The sequence below is a fragment of the Spea bombifrons genome, chromosome 6 (genome assembly GCF_027358695.1).
Source record: "Spea bombifrons isolate aSpeBom1 chromosome 6, aSpeBom1.2.pri, whole genome shotgun sequence".
NCBI lineage: Eukaryota > Metazoa > Chordata > Amphibia > Anura > Pelobatidae > Spea > Spea bombifrons.
Genome location: NC_071092.1, coordinates 40,451,173 through 40,472,546, shown reverse-complemented (window position 1 = coordinate 40,472,546; position 21,374 = coordinate 40,451,173). Strand labels below are relative to the sequence as shown.

At 38.5% G+C, this 21,374-nt stretch overlaps 1 protein-coding gene across 1 annotated transcript in view; it reads right to left on the bottom strand.

Annotated features, from left to right (window-relative positions):
• AGBL4 (AGBL carboxypeptidase 4) overlaps positions 1-21,374 on the bottom strand; it is a 494,372-nt gene that overhangs the window by 451,593 nt on the left and 21,405 nt on the right. The window contains exon 2 of the mRNA XM_053470228.1: positions 4,250-4,372. Within this exon, the coding sequence (XP_053326203.1) occupies positions 4,250-4,372 (123 nt within the window). The remainder of the gene's footprint in view (positions 1-4,249; positions 4,373-21,374) is intronic.

The following is a 21,374-nucleotide window of genomic DNA, read 5'->3' as shown; positions in this document are numbered from 1 at the left end:
CATTCATAAAAGCATATTGCCAAACACACAGTTGTGATTCTGAAGTTTATTCTCTTGTGTTCCAAATGAAAATAAAATCTGATAAAAAGTCCAGACAGACAAGGATGCAAATCAAATAAAAAAACCTCTGTGCTTATCTTTTGCAGATATGAATAGCTCCTCTGCTACGAATGTAGCATAATACAGACCTACTCTTAATTTAAGTACAAAACAACAGCATCTAGCTGACAGTTAAGATTTATCTCCGTATCCCCCTGCCGTGTTATAAAAACAATGCATTGGAGGGATAAGAAAAGAAAAAAAAAAAGCAATTTCACAATCAAGGACAATACAGCAAGGTAAACTGCTAAAATAAAACCAGAGGGGCTATTAATCAGGACCACCAAGTGTCAAAACTGTGGAATCAACACAATCTGCATTATTCACACATCAAGTTATGTGCAGTAGCAAACAGTATTTTTTTTTCCTTTTTTGCACAAATGAAACCATTATTCTTTCTGGGTAAAATGACAAGGTGCTCATTTCATGAAGGTTATGCATCTTTAACCCTCTGGTGTCTCACACTGTTGTGTTAACTTCCTGGGTGGAAGATTCCGTTTTCCTGATGTTTTGCATTTCTGCTCCCAATGTTCTTTATTCTTGGTGGAAAAATTCGGTTCAGTAAGGAGTTAGGATGTCCCTCTTTTCTCGGATCTTACAATGTTTGCTAGGTATGAGTGCATTGATGTGTTCTACTGCCCTGAAAGAAACAGCAATGTGCATAAAACGCAACAAGGACATGTAATAATGGTAAGGAATCCCAAAGTGACAAATCTATGTGTATGTCTCGGTCTTAGACATATTTGCAAGCGTATCTTATTTTGCTTACTGTGCTGTGTACAGGGGAGGCTTTTGACACTTTCAGATTAGAGAATCGTTGGCTAACTGCTGTTCTAATCCTGTACTGACGAGATAGACTTTGTGTTCACCTCCAGGACAGTAAAGCAAAGTCAATGTTCTGTCATACAGATCAAATGGTTCCAGAGTGACCTGGAAGTTGGTTCCCTCTTGGGGTGGGTGCCTGAAAGATGGCCACTGCACTGTTACCAAGGCAGGCTATTGTGGTGTTTAGTGGTGGGAGTACACCAGGTCAAGCTTCACAGCTTCCTTCAGATGAAGGGCTGGTATCAGGCCAGTGATAGAGAGATTTCAGAAGACTGCTGAGTAAGTTGCAGTTCCCGTTGGACCTTCTGTAGTGTGGATGAGAGGAAAAGGAATGGAAGGAGACCAAAGAGAATAAGGATCCAACCAAATCATCTTCCACACCAAAAAATCTTTTTTTCTTCAAGAAACTCCACTAGAACCAAAAACTGTCATAGCTCGTGTGTGCCCCAGTCTTAGTTCAAATTGACATAAGTGTATTTTATTTTGCTTCATAGTGGAGGTTTTTTGTTGTTTTTGGCCCACCATGAACATCAGAATCGTTGGTTTGGTATCATTGGTACACTTTTGACCTTAAGATGGAGGAGGTGAATTTAGCCCAATCCTCTCCATGTCCAGGTCTATCCACTCAATCATGCCACTCCCTTTCTCCAGCATATGGCCTGCTACCATTTGAAGAAACTCTATAGCAGATCATTAATAAAGATGACAGTAACCCTAAAATACACTGACGTTTGATGAGTCATAGCCAGAATTGGGTCTCTATCACAGATCTCCTTGAATTGGTAGTGAAAATGGTTGTGGTAATCGTATTGTGGCTGATGTGCCAGGAGGCAGAAACTCAACTATTAGAAGGTAGCTAAAAAATCAATTTAGAATTAAACATGTGTGATGTATAATATGAATCAAGGAATTAGGCACATTGTTTTACATATCCAAAAACAGAAATGATTCTGCTTCCTTTTATGTAAGAATAAAAAGGCATCTATAACAGATGTACAGAGAATAATCTTCATGCATTTGGAAATATTCACAGTGGATAAAATAAAAGACAGGAAGATCTATTCAGAATATATCCTTAATGCTGCTATCTATAGCAATGTTTCCTGATCAGAAAGGCTCCAGCCAACCTGCAAGATTTCCAGTGAGAGTATAATACATGGTGTGTGTTTTAGTGGATTGCTGGCCTAAGATTTTGCATAGCATTTAAAATAAAACAAATGAAAAAAAATATAATTACATTTCTCCACACTGTAATTTTATGCGTAAACTGTAACTGAAAAAAGGTAGTAATTATTCAATAGTTAATTTCAGATTCCATCTAGTTTTCTCTTAATGTCAATTCCTTTTCTTTATTGCAGCCCATTTGTTAGAGTGGAGTCTAAGAAAAGCATCATATTTATAGAAAAAAAAAGAACATGTGATCAGTAGCTTTATACAATTTGCTAAAAAAAAAAATTAATCTATGTTCAAGGCAGCTTTTTTTGAGAAATCCAATTTTAGCTGTTTTGACACAAAACAATAACTTAAACTGAGGGATGGAATGAAAGCATATCAGACTAGTATCCGCCCTGGTTGATGAAGAAATGAGCAGGAGCAGCTTGAGCGGAACCAGCTCAAATTCTTCCTCACGGTCAACATTTTGGACATACTGGCACTCGGCACTAACTCATTTATGCTACATGCCAGGTGCACCCACCACAAATTCAGCCTACATTTAGAGCCTAAGTTCCACTACCTGGCTCTACATGATTGGTTATAAACAGGGTTAGGCCTAGGGTTTCTGGTGCCCCTTCTACAGAGCTTCCATGCTGCATATGTTTACTTCCTAATGCAGGAAATGTTGTGGCACTCCCTACCACCATCCCGGTTTATAAACTCTGAAGGTCATATTGACGCTTTATAATCTAATATTTCCAATGTATTTAAAATGTGGGTTTTTTTTCGTAGCCTCATAAATTGCTACAAATTGCTAAGTCCACTTTTTCCAGTGGTGAATATGAATGCACGCATTCATGAACAAAAGAGTCGATATACACTTCCTGTTAGTAACAGGAAACGGCAGTTTGGAAAAAAAGTTTACAATTTGGGATTAATTTATTTGTTTTTCTTTGATATAGAGATCTGCAGTTAATTAATGAATTAATTAACATGGTAATGAAAATGCACCCTCCCAGCAGAAGTAATGGCTATAATACCGTAACATTACCACGGATTGGTCAATCTTTAACCCTTTACAGCAGAAAAAACAGGCACATTAGATAGGCTGAATGGGCCTTATGGGTCGTCAAGTTCTTTTTTTTTATGTTTCTCTACACACTGCCACACAAATTTAGTTTTTCAAATAAAAAAAAAACCCTGAATTTCGTATGAACTGAAAGGGCCGAAAACAAAATTCATAGTCCGAAAAGAACGCGCCAAAAATGAAATAAATAATAAAATAATTTTAGGCATTGTGCACAAGTCTAGTAGAAGTGTTAAGTTCTGTAGAGTAAATGGAACAGCGCCTTTAAATCATAACAGATCCATGCACAACGCCAATTTCCTTCTGCAGTCACATGCAGAAAAATATGTAATTTACAGCCCATATCGCTAATTACCAGATAATCTGTTAAAATAAAAACATATGAGGCAGACACCTCTCTCTGCAATGCCTCAACTGAACACATCCATCTGTCTGACAAAATGATTGAGACTTGAAATGTGGAATACACAGAGAATAGACTCTCAAACACCTAGTCCCAAAAACTGTATTTTTAATTTGTAATGCATGTTGGGAGTCCATTTTCCATGGACTCCAATGTATTTTTTTTTATTCATTTTGGAGCATGTTAGTTTAGCATTTACAGTAGTTACTGGAGTTAGAAAATTAAACATATGTCTCATTGAATGTATTCTCTGGCTACTTCTACCCAAGCCAGAAAGCAATAGTATCTAAACGTCTTGCATATTCTCAATAGCACTCTCAATGAAGCCAATTAAACAGCAGCCAATCACATGTACGCTAGCAAAACATCAGTGTTCTGATATCATATGTGTAATTGGTTGCTGCTGCTCCTATTGACTTAAAATGAAGGCCGGCTCTAGACTAGAGTGGGATTTCAACTGAGCATGTGAGAAAAGCATACTGCAGTATGCTCCCTGCTTTAAGAAGAGGCAGCTGGAGGAGGAGTTTAATAAGACAGAAGAATTTCAATAACTAAGAAACGCCTGCATGTATTTGCTTGCAGCAAAATGCACTGGAGTCCATGGAAGATGCTTTCAACATGAGAAAAGGTGCCCCTTTGAAATCTTGCTTTAAATTTAAACTTATTGTATTAATACCTACCACTTTCAAAGCAGGCATCAAACATAAGGTGTCCTTTTCTCGCCTGCCCAGTAAACCCAGGAGGATAAACAACCAATTTGCTGACATTTCCAGAAATGGTGGCCTCGCCGCCCCTTTCATTTCCTGTTAGGGATAGAGAAAAATTGTGATTATTGTGACTTCTTACACTCTTCTTACACTTACGATTATTTTTAGCATTTTAGTACCACATATTCTACCTGAAAGAATTTCAACTTCATGTCCTTGCCACAAAGCTTGGAGAAAATGAGACAGCTTGCTCTCTTCCTACCTCTACTTTCCTACTAAAAGGATAGAGAAGTGTCTAGTTGCCTCTATCCCTGATAGAGTAAAGGTAAAGCAGGGAGACCTAAATATGATACCTGGTATTAATATCCCTGAAAAAGCATAAAATCAAGAGAGCAAACAGGAGAGATCTGTGCCATCAAAAGAACAGACCCTTATGCTTCTCTACCAGAACTTAAAAGAAATAAAGCGGCATCCAATTTTGAGGTTCCTAGTCCTCTAGGACCTTGGCCCACTTCACAGATGTACTCTGAAATCATTAAAATCATGCCAAGAACCATTGTCGTCAGTTCAGCAAGGAAATAGAAAAAATGTCTCCAAAGATCCAATGAAAATAGTGATAAAATGCACAAAAAAAGGTCAAAAGCTGCACATTACTTCTTTAAATTCTCCTGAATGTAACGCGCTCTTAGCAATATACTATTCCTTTAAACTGAAGCCGGTATTCCAGTAGTAATTGCTCATTTTTGTTGGCCTGATCATTGTTTATTATAACTTTGCTAATATTACTATAGCAACCTCTGGACTACTTCAATTATGTAAGTGAGATGGTACCTGCATAGTGTACTTGTCATGAAGAGTTCTTAATGATTCAAATTAAGTCAACAAAATGGCCGTATCTTACAGAAAACGAATACATTCTTTAATTATGTGCTGGCAATGAGAAACTGGAGATATGAAGTCACCGGCTTTAGGAGTAATCTCATAATGATGTATAAATTGTTCATTATCTACATTATTTTTCTTAACAATTAAACCCATCTGTGAAAAGGGTTGTGATTGGTAGCAGGTCATGTTGTTCAGTCTCCAGCATATATCAGCCTCAAAGGAAGCAATAAATTACAAACCCATACCTAGAGAATAATTTACCTTAGTTTAAAAAAAGTCCTTCTTTGACTAGGTTCTTAAAGATATGTGCAAACTGTCCAGAAGTGCTCTAGACACTCCAGATATTACAGGGTATTTTGAACATTTTGGGGGTTTTGGAATTTCTCCTTAACCTTAATCGCTTCTGTGATGTCATCCTTGTTGCATGAGAAATAATTTACAGTCATTTAAGTAACATCCATAGTCTGATGTCATGTAGGTATATAAAATCAAGCATAAAGCATATACATAAAGCATGAACTCCAAGCAGGAAAATTCCAAGCAGTGATACTTCTACATTTCTTAATAGAAGATCCCAACAGAAGATGTCAGTTTACATGACAAGCTGTCACTTTGAAGTATTCTTATTATTAAGGTGCCAAACACATTCGCATTTTATATTCATCTTTAAGTCACATAAATACTGAAGTTTTGACATGCCTGAATCAAAACTTCAAGCAATGTAGAATTAAATTATATTAATATTCCCCGTAAATCTGTGTTTATTCTATATTTTCTGCCAATATGTTTACAATTCCTCTTTGTCAGTTGTGCTACTCCTTGGTTCCTTACAGTAATTGCAGACTACGAGAGATTCATTATGGGAATTAATACCGCAGAGGACAAAGCTTTATGAGTGAACTGGGAGCAAGCAGTCTGCGTCTGGTAATTTAAAGGAAAAAATATAAAGCAGACAAATAATAAGCATTAAAAAGAAGAAGAAGAAACCCTTAGGTTGGGTATATCAATGTATAGTTGTATAGGGACTTGCTGTCACACAATAGTCCTGCAGGCACTAATTACCAAGTGCAAGCCATTAGGGTAAAATTGGTTTTGTATGAAATATTTATGTTAAAACATAAGGGAATAACACATGTATGCCAAACTCAATTCCTTCCATATTAATTCAACATTATACTTTAAAAAAATCAAGTCAAGGGACCTGAACCCAGGTCGTACTACAACGGGGTCATTGTACTGTTTTTGCAACAAGGCATTCATTATTTAAGGTGTGAGTTGTTGGGTGTTATTTAGATTTCCCCTTGATTCAGACACGGACTAAGATCTTCTGGGCCTTTGACAGGGTAGGAGACAAGAGTTGGATGTTCTTGTACCCTTTCATTTAATTCACAAAATAAGGAGGCACACAGTACTTCCAAATAATCGCCATATAGTCCTTGAAGTAGGTGGGAGAACATGTTTTTTTCCTCCGAGTGCCCGTCACAGTCGAACGTAACTGACCCTGTGACCTGACCTTCAAGTGAAGGATGTTCCGCTGGAGGCAAACTGGAGGTTTGCCAGGGCATTCCTTCAGGTTTTATATGTAGGTAGTTTTCTTAAAATGGCGACTACATCAAGCTCTGGCTACCCTGTGTCCCTAACTGTGATAGGTTTCTGCTAGATGCTGATTGACAATGTATTTATCCTGGGCTCTACCCAAGGCTTAACCCATTTAGCCCCTGTGCTCACTACGTGGCTGCCCTTCTAATCGCTTACCTCTGGGATATGAAGACATATACATGTGCTCCATTCTCAAGGATGGACAGTGCCATGTACATGGCACTCCTCCATAGTGTAATTTAGTCTGTAGGGGAGATCCGATATCTTCCTTGTGACTGTCCTGTTGATCAGCAGCCCACCAAGGAAATAGGGTGATCTGTGTCTGGTTTTGTCACCCCTAGACCTGCTGTCCTAGGTATGGGGCTAGTCCACCTAGGCCAGATTACACCACTTGTGTCAATTTCTACAGTATGTTCATGTACATATCTTTAATAGCACTAGAAAGGGTGCTAATAAAGTGATAATAAAGTCACCAAACCCAACAGAGTACCTTTATGTATGTAGAGGATGGGGTTTGAAAGGGATATCCTGTAGCCTTATCGGGCACTTTGATGATTCTGTACACCCAAGGTGCAAGAATTCTCCTGTAGTAAAGTCTCATATGTTTACTTTCGTTCTCAAGATCAAAAGATCAGAGGTCAAGAGATCTCTCTTGTAACTGGTCTATTGAGCTCCATTATTCTCAGAAAATAAATGGTGTAAGCACATATATTTCTAAGTTAGCGATCTTCTATGCTTTAAATCTACATATAACCTACTCTATAACCTAGATATATAGATAAATACATTTTTATACATACTTTTTGCTTTTCATGATGTTATTACTATTCTTTTTTTCTACATAGCCAGTAAGCAATACTAGTTCTCATTCAGTGACTGTATCTCTCTGGGGAAGGTAGATGTAAAAGTAGTAATATTTGTTCTAATTCTGTATAGTGTCAAATGTGACATAAAAGTACAAACTCAACGCTGACTGTTAATGCATTACATAAATAGATGCAATCCAACAATTGGAAAAATTATGCAGCTAAGTGCCTGTAGTACTACTTTCATATAAAAATAACCTCTAAAAGCTGCAGATATATAAGAACATGATTTAACCCCTTAAGGACAATAGGGGTTATTACTCGTAGTATATTGTGGGACAATGGCTCTTTTAACGTTTTTCAGTGTTACAGTTTAGCTGTGATTTTCTTCTCTCTCATTTCATGCTCCCACACATATTATATATTGTTTTTTTCAGGACAAACAGGGCTTTCTTTAGATACCATTAATTTTATCATATCATCTAATTTACTATAAAAAAAATGATAAAATATGGGGATTTTTTGTTAAAAAATTACTTTTTCTCACTTTTTAAACAGAAAACTTTTACTCATCTGCAAAAACGAATGAAAAAACCTGGTAAATAGATTCTACTATTTGTCCTGAGTTTAGAAATACCCAATGTTTTTATGTTTTTTTGCTTTTTTCTGCACGTTATGGGGCAATAAGTACAGGTAGCGTTTTGCCATTTCAAAACCTTTTTTTCCAAATCTGGTAATTCTTCCCCCCATGTGCCATTTCAGGTATCTTTGAAGCCGGCCAATGAAATTTACCCCATCAAATCATATATTTTTAAAAACTAGACACCCCAAGGTATTTGAAATGCTGGTATTTTAACCCTTTCAATGCACTAATTTTACCACTACCCTTTGTGAAACTTTATGGTAGTAATTCTTTTTGTATTTTTTTCACACATGTTGTATAAATTTATCGCTCCTGGTGTATGTCCGTGTCACACAACACCCCAATATGTGTTCAGTAACATCTCCTGAGCGCAGCGATACCCCACATGCATGGGTTTGTAGGGTTATTTGGGAGGTAAAAGGCCGCCTTTGTGAGGTGTGTATTTTTTTGCCATTTAGACATCTGCCCCATGTCCCATATTTGGGACATCTTTGAACCCGGCCAATTCAATTTACCCCATCAAATCATATATTTTTTAATACTAGACACCCTATGGGCATTTGTAATGCCAATATTTTAACTCTTTCCATAATGGAATTTTTGTAAAGATATTAGGACATATTTTGTAAAAATTTTAGGACTTGCTTATTAAAAACTTTTTTTTTTTTTTTTGGTGACAGTGGGGATTTTTACATGTTACCATATTTTTGACATTTTTTTGAAACATTTTTTAAATTTTTTTTTTAATTTTTTTTTTTTTTTTTTTTTACTAGTCACTCTCACTAGTGAGCTGGGCTCCATTGACCTTGCATGGTTGGATGCAGTACCTGCATTCAACCTGCAGGAGGAGCTCGAGAGTTCTCAAGAGGGTCTGGATAGACCCTCTATGAACTCATTTCTATTGTTAATGCCATCCTGTGAATGACGGCAACGTCATTCACAGGATGGCACTTGTGGTTGCTCCTCGGAGCAATCACAAGGCGATCGGGGGTCGGGGGGTAGTGTTGCTGATATGCCTCGATATCGAGGCATGTCAGTAACACCATTTATGCTTAGGAAGCGATTCATATCGCTTCCTAAGCAGTTTTAGCCGGGCGCCGCCGCGATCTTTGATGATCGGTGCGGCGGCGGCCATTTTTCTTCCGGGGAGGGCTGCCGAGGGCTGCCCTCCCCGGATCCACGGTCAGCCTCACTTGTGAGGCTTCCGTGGATGCTGCAAAGCCGCCGATCGCGGCGAAAACGCCGCGATCGCGGCGCTGCAGCTATTTAACGGCAGCCCGTACATGTACGGGCATTGTCGTTAACCCGTTGCACGGCAACCCCGTACATGTACGGGGATTGTCGTTAAGGGGTTAACAAAAGCTTCCAGTTCCATTTTGTATGGAAGGTACTATCAATCTAGGCTGCTTAGCAAATGAAGAGTTGTTGGTACGTTATGGAGGGATCACAAATTACATCTCGCTTCGTTATTGTTAAGCTTGAATTCTACCCTGATTGTAACAAGGCTACAGGATCTGCTGATGCTTTATAAATAAAATTTAATGTAAAAAATCCACTCCTTATCCATATCTGCAAATATCCCATGAGTTCTCTGTACCTTTATATTTAATTGAATGATCAAAAATTTATCAGTCACTAATACTGACAAGTCAAGCAAGATTCATGGATCATTATACCAATTTCTATCAATATTTATACATACATTCTGGGTAGGCGCATGCAAATAAGGTCAACAATGATCACCTTTTGCTTTTATATCAACTTTATACATGGATCCCTTGAAAGTAATTGCCCGCCGTACAAGACAGCCTTTACACAAAACTAGCCAGATCACTGCTCATGGACAGCTGTTTTGTCCTTAATAAGACTCGTCAGCATGAGGTTGTGATACTGGCTTAATACTTGAGGCTTGGGGTAGCCAAGAAATACCAATAACCAAAGTTATACTGGATCCATGTATAAAGTGGATATAGAGGCAAAAGGTGATAATTTTTTTACCTTATTTGCATGCGCCTACCCAGAATCCCTTGTGGTTGTGGCAGCACCATGAGATTTCTGAGGGAAAAACAAACCTTCTGGCTTGTCTGGTGCCTCTAGATGAGTGTTTAATAATACTTCTAATACCCCCTTAATTTTAAGTGGAAGGGTTTTCCATCACCTTTACCCACCATAACTGTGGTTATTGGTATTTAAAATATTTTAGAAAACTGTAAAGAACAGAGGATTTTGGTGTTTCCTTTATACCTGCGCAAGGCATAGTGGACTAGCTTTAGCTAACAGCACATATACTAAAAAAAAAAAAAGTGGAGTAGTGCTGGCCTTGAGCCTAACTTTGTGAAGCCTGGTACTTTGTAAAGTAAATCTCACTAATATCTCACTAAGTCTATGAATGCATGCAGATGGTATATTTATGTTATTGTGTTGCTTCAGTCTGATTAGCTGGCTTATATTGAAAGTTAGCAATAATGTAGTAGACCTTTTTTTGGGGTGTAAATTTTATATTAAGAAAAGTGGCAGGTGCACACCATATGCCATGCTAAAAAAAGTTCTAATGTTTTGAGAAAACGAAAAGCAAAGTGTGTACATGTGTAGGTGCTTAAGCGTTACCTGATGGAAACATAGCATAAAAATACATTTTATTTCTATCCAAATCTGTTTGGCATTCCATAAATAGATCTTGTTTATTGTTTATTAAATGCTACTTTTTAACAACATGCTTTACATGGACAGTTTTATAGGAAGGTATCTTTTATAGTTTTTCTACCGACTCCTTGCTCTATGCACAGTTAATTTAATCACAATATGGGCACGCAAAAAAAAAAAAATGAAAGCCTTTAACTCTTAAAAACATTGTTTGTATAATAATAGTATATATATATAGTTAAAACTGCTTTAAGTGCCATACCTGAAAAGGGATAGTCAAGGCAATAAATGGAAGTTTATAACTTCTTTTCACCTGAGTTTGGAGAATAATCTCCTCTGTGTTCCACTGTAATTGGCTCCATTTTATCATTTCTTTATGATTCTCAGCCTCAGTCCTACCTGCCCATGTTGTACTTACATAAGAATAACGCCGTGAACCAAAAAAAAACAAAAACACGTGTCACTCAGGTAAGGTGCAATAAATAATAAAAATAATAATAATAATAATACTTCCCTAATTGGACCGCAGCTACCCAAACGACACTCTTCCTCAAAGTGTAAAAATGCAAGCAAACAAAAAATGTATGGGGCGCAGGAACATATATAGGGAAAAAAACAAAAAACAACACAATATAGTGCAGATGGTAATTTCAATGTAAGTGACATTGAAATTACCATCTGCACTATATTGTGTTGTTTTTTGTTTTTTTCCCTATATATGTTCCTGCGCCCCATACATTTTTTGTTCGCTTGCATGTTGTACTTACTGCTCACATTGTTCCTGTTTCCCCTCATTAACCCAGCCTAGACATCTTGTCATTCTCTCCCATCACTAATTAATCCACCCCATCCCTGCCATTTCTTTACATAGTAATCCAACCCATTCTAGGTCTCCTCCTCACTCCTTTTATTCAATAGCCTAGCCAAAGCAACATGCCCTTTTTTCTTTCACTACTTAGCCCAGCCCACTCCCCATGTCTTTTATTCCTTCCACATCTTAGAATAACCCACAACCCATGACCTTCTGTCTTCCACGCCTTAGCCCAGTCAAGTCCTTATATGCTTCTCTCTCACATTCCATTTGCCAGCCCCACTCCCTACGTCCTTCACTCTTTCACTCATTTTCCAAGGCCACTCCACATCTCTATATCTCAGATCTTGCTCTCGTCATTCATGAACCTTATCGTTATCTTTATCTCTGACTTCCATCAGTCCTCCTCCAACCAACTCATTCTCCCACAATTTTTTCAGCCTTAAATCCATTCACTATTCTCCTCTTATTCGTTTTGTCATCCTGTCCTGCTTGCCTTGAGAAAAACATGCCAAATTAATTAAATGTCAGATTAAAAATCTATTGTAAATATTAAAATGTATTTTATTAATGTTTCTTTAATCTTAACACCCTTCCTGACATTCCATTCCCTTTAATATTCCTGTTTCTTTTTATCTCTCTATATTCTAAAGAGAAATCTGTTGTTTAGTTTTTGTTTCTATTTGCTACATAGAGCCTTCCACCTCTACTCCCCCAGCCTCATTGTTTCTGATTTAACATAAACTTGTTTTTACTGGAATAAAATACTTGTCCATATGGTGATCTCATAGAATTAGACCTAGAACTAGACCACATGATTCACTAAGGACTTAGTTCAAATTGGTTATTATCTGATTACCAGATTACAAAAAGAATCAAAGGTATCACTAAGGAAAGCAGGGTCCATTGCACTGTCATGCATCACTTATACAACTCCATTAGCATTCCTGGAATATATTTGATTACCCAATTTAGATTTATCACTGGTCCCAAAGGCGATCTGTCATATTTGATAAAACAGCTTTGATGATGCAGGCACTGAACACTAATCTGTAGTTCTTCATATCCACATATTTTAAGGGGCCAGCACTGTTCACATGAGATTCCCCAGCACAGTATTTTTAATTTCCCCACTTTTTATTTCTTCCGTCATTTTCACTCCACTTCTTTTTTTTATCATCTTTATTACTATACATTGTATTCCTATTCTTTTCTTAACATCCTTCCTTTAAATGGGCCTGCATGGGACTATTTGTGGCCAGAATCCCAAGTCATATACAAGTGTCTCCTCTAGTTCCTGCCTACAGATGTTGACGAATGTTGATCTTTTAGTACACACTCACTGGCCACTTTATTAGGTACACCTTGCTTGGGTTGGACCCCCTTTTGCCTTCAAAACTGTCTTCATTCTTCGTAGCATACTTTCTCCAAGGTGCTGGAAACATTCCTCAGAGATTTTGGTCCATATGGACATAATGTCATCACGCAGTTGCTGCAGATTTGTCGGCTGCACATCCATGATGCGAATCTCACCACATCCCAAAGGTGCTCTATTGGAATAGGATCTAGCTCAAGGTTCAAAGTGTTGTGTGTTCAGAAATGGTATTCTGCATACCTTGGTTGTAACGAGTGGTTATTTGAGTTACTGTTGCCTTTCTGTTGTCATCTTGAACCAGTTTGCCCATTCTCCTCTGACCTCTGACCTCAACAAGGCATTTTCGTCCACATAACTGCTGCTCTCTGGATATTTTTTCTTTTTCGGACCATTCTCTGTAAACCCTAGAGATGGTTGTCTGTGAAAGTCCCAGTAGATCATCAATTTCTGAAATACGCCTGGCACCAACAACCATGCCACGTCAAAGTCACTTAAATACCCTTCCTTCTCCATTCTGATGTCCGGTTTGAACTTCAGCAAGTTGTCTTGACCATGTCTACATGCCTAAATGCATTGGGGTGCTGCCATGTGATTGGCTGAGTAGCAATCGAACTGGTATACCTAATAAACTGGCCAGTGAGTGTATATTATACTATAGGCTTTGGTTTTGTATCTGATGGTAATTAACAACCCCTCTCAAATGTGATGTGGGCTTTTCATCCGTGACCATAGGTGTCCCTGTGCATACTAAGCACATATTTGAATTATGCTTCAAAAAATATACCTTCCCATGAGTTATTCAAAAACCTACACGTCATCTTCTCTACCAGTCTGCATCAAGATAGAATATACACCCTGCCTGTTTAATCACTATATCTGCCTCAGGCCATACATAGACTGCACTTTGAGTTGTATACTTTGGATGCAGAATAAGCAGTTAAGCATCAGAATATTTATTATTTTGCTTTAGTAAACAGTATAACATTGGATATTTTTACAAACAGTAAAGGGATACTTTAGTGTATTTATCAGAAATTCTGCTTATATGACTATAGATGGGATTTTATTATGGTGGCTCTATTCGATTTCATAAATAAATAAATTACCAAATCAATGGTTAAGATATAACAGTAAATGACTAATTTAAAGTGTTAGGACTTGTGGGCATCAATCACTGATTTTCTTGTTTGTGTAACTGAACAGAGGCTGATACTTTAAATCCACTAATAGTTTATTGCAGTAATCTGATTATCACTTAAGTGGCTCCATGATATGGGTAATGTCCTGAAAAAATACCTTACCAGCCTGGATGAAATTCTCATGCTATGTATGGTAAAATGCCAAGAGCCAATTAAGTGTAGCTCCCCAACTAACCACTATGGTTTAGCTATAGAATGCATAGGACCCTTCTTTTCTGTGTCTTCAGGTTTTCCAGTCACTTAGGTACGCATGTATTATTCAAAGAGTCTTACTACTCTTGCCTGAAACCAAGTTCTCCTTTCTTAAAAACTAGATTGGTTACCGTTGGCTACAAGAATGTGAAAAGTCAATGACACTTTGTTGTTATAGAACAGAGGGACATTCTTTGTAGCAATTTCTAGCTAAATTTCCAAGAGTTTCCAAACATTGTGAAATCTACCAGTGCTTCAGTTAGCTGTGTGACTGTGGTCATACCTGAAGAACATTTCAGACCCTCCATTTGGGGCTGCTGACTAAAACACATAGAACTTTAAACCTCGTAGGCCCACTGAGATATCACTAAAAGATACAGACACACATTTTCAACTCCTTCTCTCTAGATGCTAGAGAAAGGTCACAGGGATGCAGTGCTAATGTGGGGAACGTTTTAGAATGTAGCTCTAGAACTTCAGTAGAAACCCTGCTGTGTGTATCAGTCTATGACATATTGATTGAATACCGTCAGTAATATCCTGTTTTTATATAACCTACTTCAGAAATACTTTTAGCAGATTTCCAGGTCTTTGTGATCTTTTACCTAGGACCAACCATCGCAGAATTTGTCCTTTGGATGTGGAATTTACAATATATCATATTATCAATCTTCCCTAAGAAAAGTCTGCATGTTTTTTTGTTTGTTTGTTTGTTTTTTTTAATTAGTTTTCACCTAGCTGACACTACTACCCCAAGCTTCGGTTTGCTTGGTATTCCAAGCCTTTTCAAGAAAAAACGTAGTTATGGAAAATTCCACTGTCCTTCAAAACCAACTTGTTAGAAAATTGGGCAAGAGACTAAAAAATAACCCTTTTAGTTCTCAGTATTCAAAACGCCTTCAAAATCTTTATTGTGTTAGTTGTGCGTGAGCTGTTTCATAGCACACATGCACTATCAGTATTTTGTCTTGCAGAAGGTGCTCTGTTTATTGGAGATAGTGCAGGTAACAATGTAATGTGGCAGTTTCTATGGTAACCCCAGCTTTGGAATGGAGGAGCAGATTAAACAGGCTCATCACATGAGTGCAAATTCTTAGAGCATCAGTTGTACTGTCCCGAGACTGCCACAAATGATGCACTTGCCTTTCAAGGAGCTTTTTTTTCTCCCAAAGAATAAATTCATCTGTGAAGATAATGTTCACTCCCCTGGCTGTTTATAACTGACTCTTCTTTCTCTGAATTATTCACTCCTGTGGTGACTAAATGACTGGTGAAACCTCGTAAGTGTGGGGGGGGGAGAAAATGTAGCCTAATAACTGACAGAAAAATAGTAAATTACCCAGAACAAAGTGTTAGTTTTTTCTCATAACTGTCCTTTGAAATTTTGATGGCAGTATTAAAGTTTCGCTATATTTTTTAGGAACTGATTTTTTTTTCTTTTCATCATCTAACCAGAGATTTGTTCAGATAGATGATGTATAAAATATCTCTGGTTTTAATAATTAGAATGTTCTGTCAAGGATCAGTTTGAATACATTTGATAAAGCGAAAATAGAAGAAAAACCTTCTTGTGAGGTTTTTGACAATTATCTTGTTGTCAATGGCCTTATTCACATTTCTTAAAACTATGCATGTGAGTGCATTAACCCAAGGGCTTGGATGTTAGTGCTGCTTAGCAGAAGGAGCTTTGGTTGAATTTTGAAAAACGATAAACAAAGTGTTCCAGGCTAATGAGTGATGGATGAGAGTCCAGGCTAATGAGTAATTGATGAGATAGGTGTAAATGGCACATAGAGAATGAACTTAAGAACTGGCACAGGAAGGCAGAAAAGCAGAGGGGGGACCACGTGGTAAAAGTAAGAGAGAAAGCTCCGGGTAAAGATGTGCGAGAGGGAGAGAGTGAGAGAGCTTGTGCATGGGAGGGTGAATGTATGTATAAGTGCATGCGTGTTAACAAGAATGTATATCTGTAAGTGTATATGAATGTGTATGTTTAGTTATGTAGGTGTTTGTATGTGTGAGCATGAATATGTAAGTGTTTGTGTGTTAGCATGGATAGGTAAGTGTTTTGGGGTCAAAGATTGTACAGGCAGGCTGTTTGGTGGCAAAGATGGGACAGGTTGGCTGTTTGAGGGCATTGACAAGCTGTTCGGTGGCACTGGCAAGCTGTTTTAGGCCAAATCTGACATTGACAAACCGTTTGGTGGAAAAGATGGCACAGGCAGGCTGTTTGTTGGTAAGGATGGCATAGACAAGCTGTTTGGGGGCACTGACGGACTGTTTGGGGAGAAAATGGCACAGCCACGCTGTTTGGGGACACAGACAAGCAGTTTTGGGGACAAAGATGGCACAGATAAGACGTTTGAGGCAAGGTTGTCTCAGACATGCTGTTTACAGTCAAATAAGGAATAGACAAGCTGTTTGGGGGTGAATGTGGGGCTCACAACTGGTTAGAGGCAACAGTGGCACCGTGGGACATGATGCTTTTTATGTACCGAGGCCCTGTGGTTTCTAGTTACGCCCCTAAACATAAATATGCTGTATAATAGTGTCCCTTTAATTTATTTACGTTATTTAAGTACAAAGTATTCATTGTTTTATGCAAACCCTTGAAGTCTTTTCAAAACTAAATCCAAGATCAGCTGCAATAGATTGGCCAAATTCTACCAAATAAAAAATATGAATGCAAAGCATTCAAACTAAGGCATATTTTGGATATCAGCTGTGTTAACGACTATATCAATAGCTTTCAATAACATTTCCCTACAAAAGCCATAATCAAAGCGTGTTAATCTTACAGCCCATCTTTAGAACAAAAGAAAATAATTTGTCTGAACACAGCATGTCTAGAGGGATACCAGTAGAAATACACCTTAGAATAAGGTAAGGGTTATGCACCATTGGGTTTGCAGAAAGTGATTCTATTCAGTACTAATTCCCTTTTCTTTACATTGTGTTTACATGCCTGGGAGGATTCCTGACTGGGAGGAACAATTCCTTACAATAATAGATTTTCACAATTTAATCCCATCTAATCCCATTAAATATAGCCAACGTTGTAAATTTCTGGAGCTTTACAAAAAGCTGATCGATAACCCATTCTTGTGTTGATCTTAAGGTATGTATAGGTCCTTAGACAATCGTGTTGTAAATGAATTATTGAGCTCTTTATAGAGTTTTTGGCCTGAATTTGTAAAGGTGTTTGAGTACTTAATATAAATTATTTTCAAACATCACACATAACTCTTATACAGTACTGAAACCATAACTGATGTTATATCATAACTGATGTTACAGTAACCAAATCACACTCACATCACTGGGATAATGCATATTTCAGATGCACTGATTTATTTGATTTACTAAGAGATTGTTATATCTCTTATATTTGACAAAAGGGTGTTGCACAGCATAGAATCTCCTAGTATTGCAATTACTAGGGATAAACACATTCTTCGTTATACTTATTTCCCAGTCTTCTACATTATGATAGACATAAGAAGCCATACATTTTTGGGGGGGCATCAAATATTGATGTCACATTGGTGAGAACCAGGGCTGGACTGGCGATGATGAGACAGCCCTGGCACTTTAAGGCCAGCTGCCGCCTAATGGCATAAGTGCAGCCTATGGCTGGATATGCACAGCTGCACATTGCCTCTTCATGGCCACTTAGTATACGGTCTGGTATATCCAGCCATTGGCTGCACGCTGCAGCACCCAATCTGCTGCTGGAGCAGATCAGGTTAGCGTTTGGCTATGTTGGCCAGGAGAGGGAAGAAAGCAGATAACCTTTAAAGAAGCAGTAAGTATCTCTACAAGCTGGGAAAATAGATCAATAAAACTTAAAACAAGATCAAACATGGCACGTGTATTTACTATAATAGTAGACTAAGTGACAATAGCAGTCATTTAAGATACACATGTTTTATCACCATATCTTATCTTCACACAGCACTGGAACTCCTGCAGTTACTGCTGCTTTGAACATAGCAACCTCTGTGACAATTTTATCGGTTCTGCCATCAATATAGTAGTTGCGGGGTTTGCCTCCATGTTATTAAAGCTCAGCGTGAAGTTCAATAATACATCACATAACTATATGTCATAGAAATAGCTAGTGTTCACAGTTAGCAACCTACAGATTTGCATATAGCCTGTGATTATGGGGAAAAAAACATAATTACCGTATTTGCTCGATTATAAGACGACCCTGATTATAAGACGACCCCCCAAAATCTGAACATTAACTTAGGAAAAAAAGAAAAAGCCTGAATATAAGACGACCCCAAAGGAAAAAAGTTTTACCAGTAAATGTTAATTCATGTAAACTATTTTTTTTAATAAAAGCTATGATTGAGAAAAAGATTTTTTTTGTTTTTATTTCTTGTATTTTCCAACCTGTCCCCCAGTTACGCACATCTGTCCCCAGGCTTGCCACTCCAATATGGCACTGTGGCCCATGATATGCCTTTTAACCCTCTATATGCCACTGTGCCCCATGGTATGCCTTTTGACCCCCTATGTGCCACTCTGCCTCCAAAAATGCCTTATACCCCTATATCCCATTCTGGCATTTAGGGGGTTAAAATGCATATTATGGGGCAGAGTGGCATATAGGGAGGTATAAGGCATTCCAGGAGGCAGAGTGGCATTAAGGGAGTTAAAAGGCATTGTATAGAGCGCTCTGCCTCCAGAAATGCCTTATACCCCTATATGCCACTCTGCCATTTAGGGGGTTAAAAGGCATATTATGGGGCAGAGTGGCATATAGGGAGGTATAAGGCATTTCAGGAGGCAGAGTGGCACTATTAAATGCCCCCTTAACGCCACTCCAGAAATGCCCTATGCCCCCATTTAACACACACACACCCTATACCCCCATTTAACTAACTAACACACACACACACACACACACACACTCTCTCTCCCCCCCTTCCCCCGCTCTCCCCACCTCTCTCACCCCCCTTCCCCCGCTCTCCCCCCTCTCTTACCGGTGCTTCCAGCCGGGGCAGCGGGTTGACGTCGCCTTCTGCTGCAGCCGGAAGGAGGTGTGGCTAGCAGCGGGGGTTTGTATGCGTCCGTCGCGTATACTTTCCCCGGCTGTCAGAGATCAGAGTTCCCCGCACCGGTGCGGCGAACTCTGATCTCTGACAGTCGGGGAAGGTCTATGCGACGGACACAGACAACCCCCGCTGCTAGCCACACCTCCTTCCGGCTGCAGCGGACGTTGTCTACGCGGATCGCTTAGACGTCAACCCGCTGCCCCGGCAACACAGCAGGAAGCACCGGTAAGTGTGTATGATGGGGGGGGGTGAGACAGGAGGATCCAGGTCCCCTGCAGCGGTGCGGGGGATCTGGATCTTAGTCTCCTAATCAGACCTCTATTTGAGGTCTGATTAGAAGACGACCCCGATTAGAAGACGAGGGGTATTTTTCAGAGCATTTGCTCTGAAAAAAACCTCGTCTTATAATCGAGCAAATACGGTATTTCACATTTTCAACAAAAAAGAGCCGAGTGACCTGATATAAATTGGATTAATTTACTATAGAGTACTAGCCCAAATGTGGCTGTTGGATATAAGAACAAACTTAAAAACAAGATTAAAAGAAAATATGGGGTAGATAAGTGGACTGGGCTGCAAAAGGGAGCACCGATGGTATAGCTACCATTAGCTTGGCTGATGTAGCCAGGGGATGGTTAAGATACCTAAAGGCTGGCTATGAGAGTTGTAGTTTAGAAACCTCAGGGCAAAACCAAGAAAAGTTTTGTCTAGCTTGGTGCTCCTATAAGATAAGTGAACCGAATCTAGCTCAATGCCGACTTAGCATAGTTGTACAGTTTCTTTTTCAAACAATTGAGTATATGTATTCCTTATCTTCAACAGCAAACGTTATGGTGGGTAAAGGTGATGGAAAACGCTTCCACTTAAAATTAAGGGGGTAGTAGAAGCATTATTAAACCTTTTTTTAGGACCCCTGAAACCAAAAGTTTCCCCTGAGGATATAGGGAGTGAATATAAGCATTGTAATGTTCCTATATATATTGGTTTTTTTTATCAGTTATTAAAAATATCATTCAATACGCATGTCAGCTCTTCACTAAAGATCTAATTATCATACACAAAGACACAGGGACCGCAAAGGCAGAGACAGATTGTATGTTTAAAAGAACAATCTCTAGCAGGGTTTTTATTAGGTAATATCAACCACTCGTGGTGCAGTATTCATGGTATTCTATCTAGACATTTAGAATGGAGCCTCAACAAGCCAATGAAGTATTTTAATTACCACTTCAAATGTATGCAGTGAGAACAATGGACAGGAGATGAATGCATGACATTAAGAGAACTTGGCAGTATCTAGCAAAGCGTAGTTCTGCAAGTTTTACGGGAATTAAATAATTAGAGATTTGCAGTACGTCTAATGTTTGAATTACCATCCAAGCTTTTGCAGTTATCAAGTTTTCACCCAAAATAATGTCTATTTAAGGTAACAGTGTGCACCCTGCTCATGGTGGAAGGAAGATAATAAAAGAAAAACAAAATGTATAAGATAATATTGGGTTAAACAGGCAAATGTCGATATGCTGCACAATTATCATTACTGCCTTTCCTGCTGCAGAGAATCTGGGAGCCACACAGGCATCATGTAGTAGCCCTTGGCTTTAAAAATCCGGGGTCACTTTTTTTATCCATTCTTTTGCCCAGCTCTACCCTACATTCTCTGCTAGTTTTTTTTAAGATATACTGTCTATGCAGACTATGGGTGTAAAGACAATAACATCTAAAACATTATTTTACTTTACTGAGAGGCTGGTAGAGAAATGACGGCTTCATATCAGAAGTACTGGAAGCTAATACAATGAGGGAATTTAAACATACCCTACATGGGATAGGCTTATGGCTATCCTTAATCTAAAACAAGACCAAAGACTAATTAAGG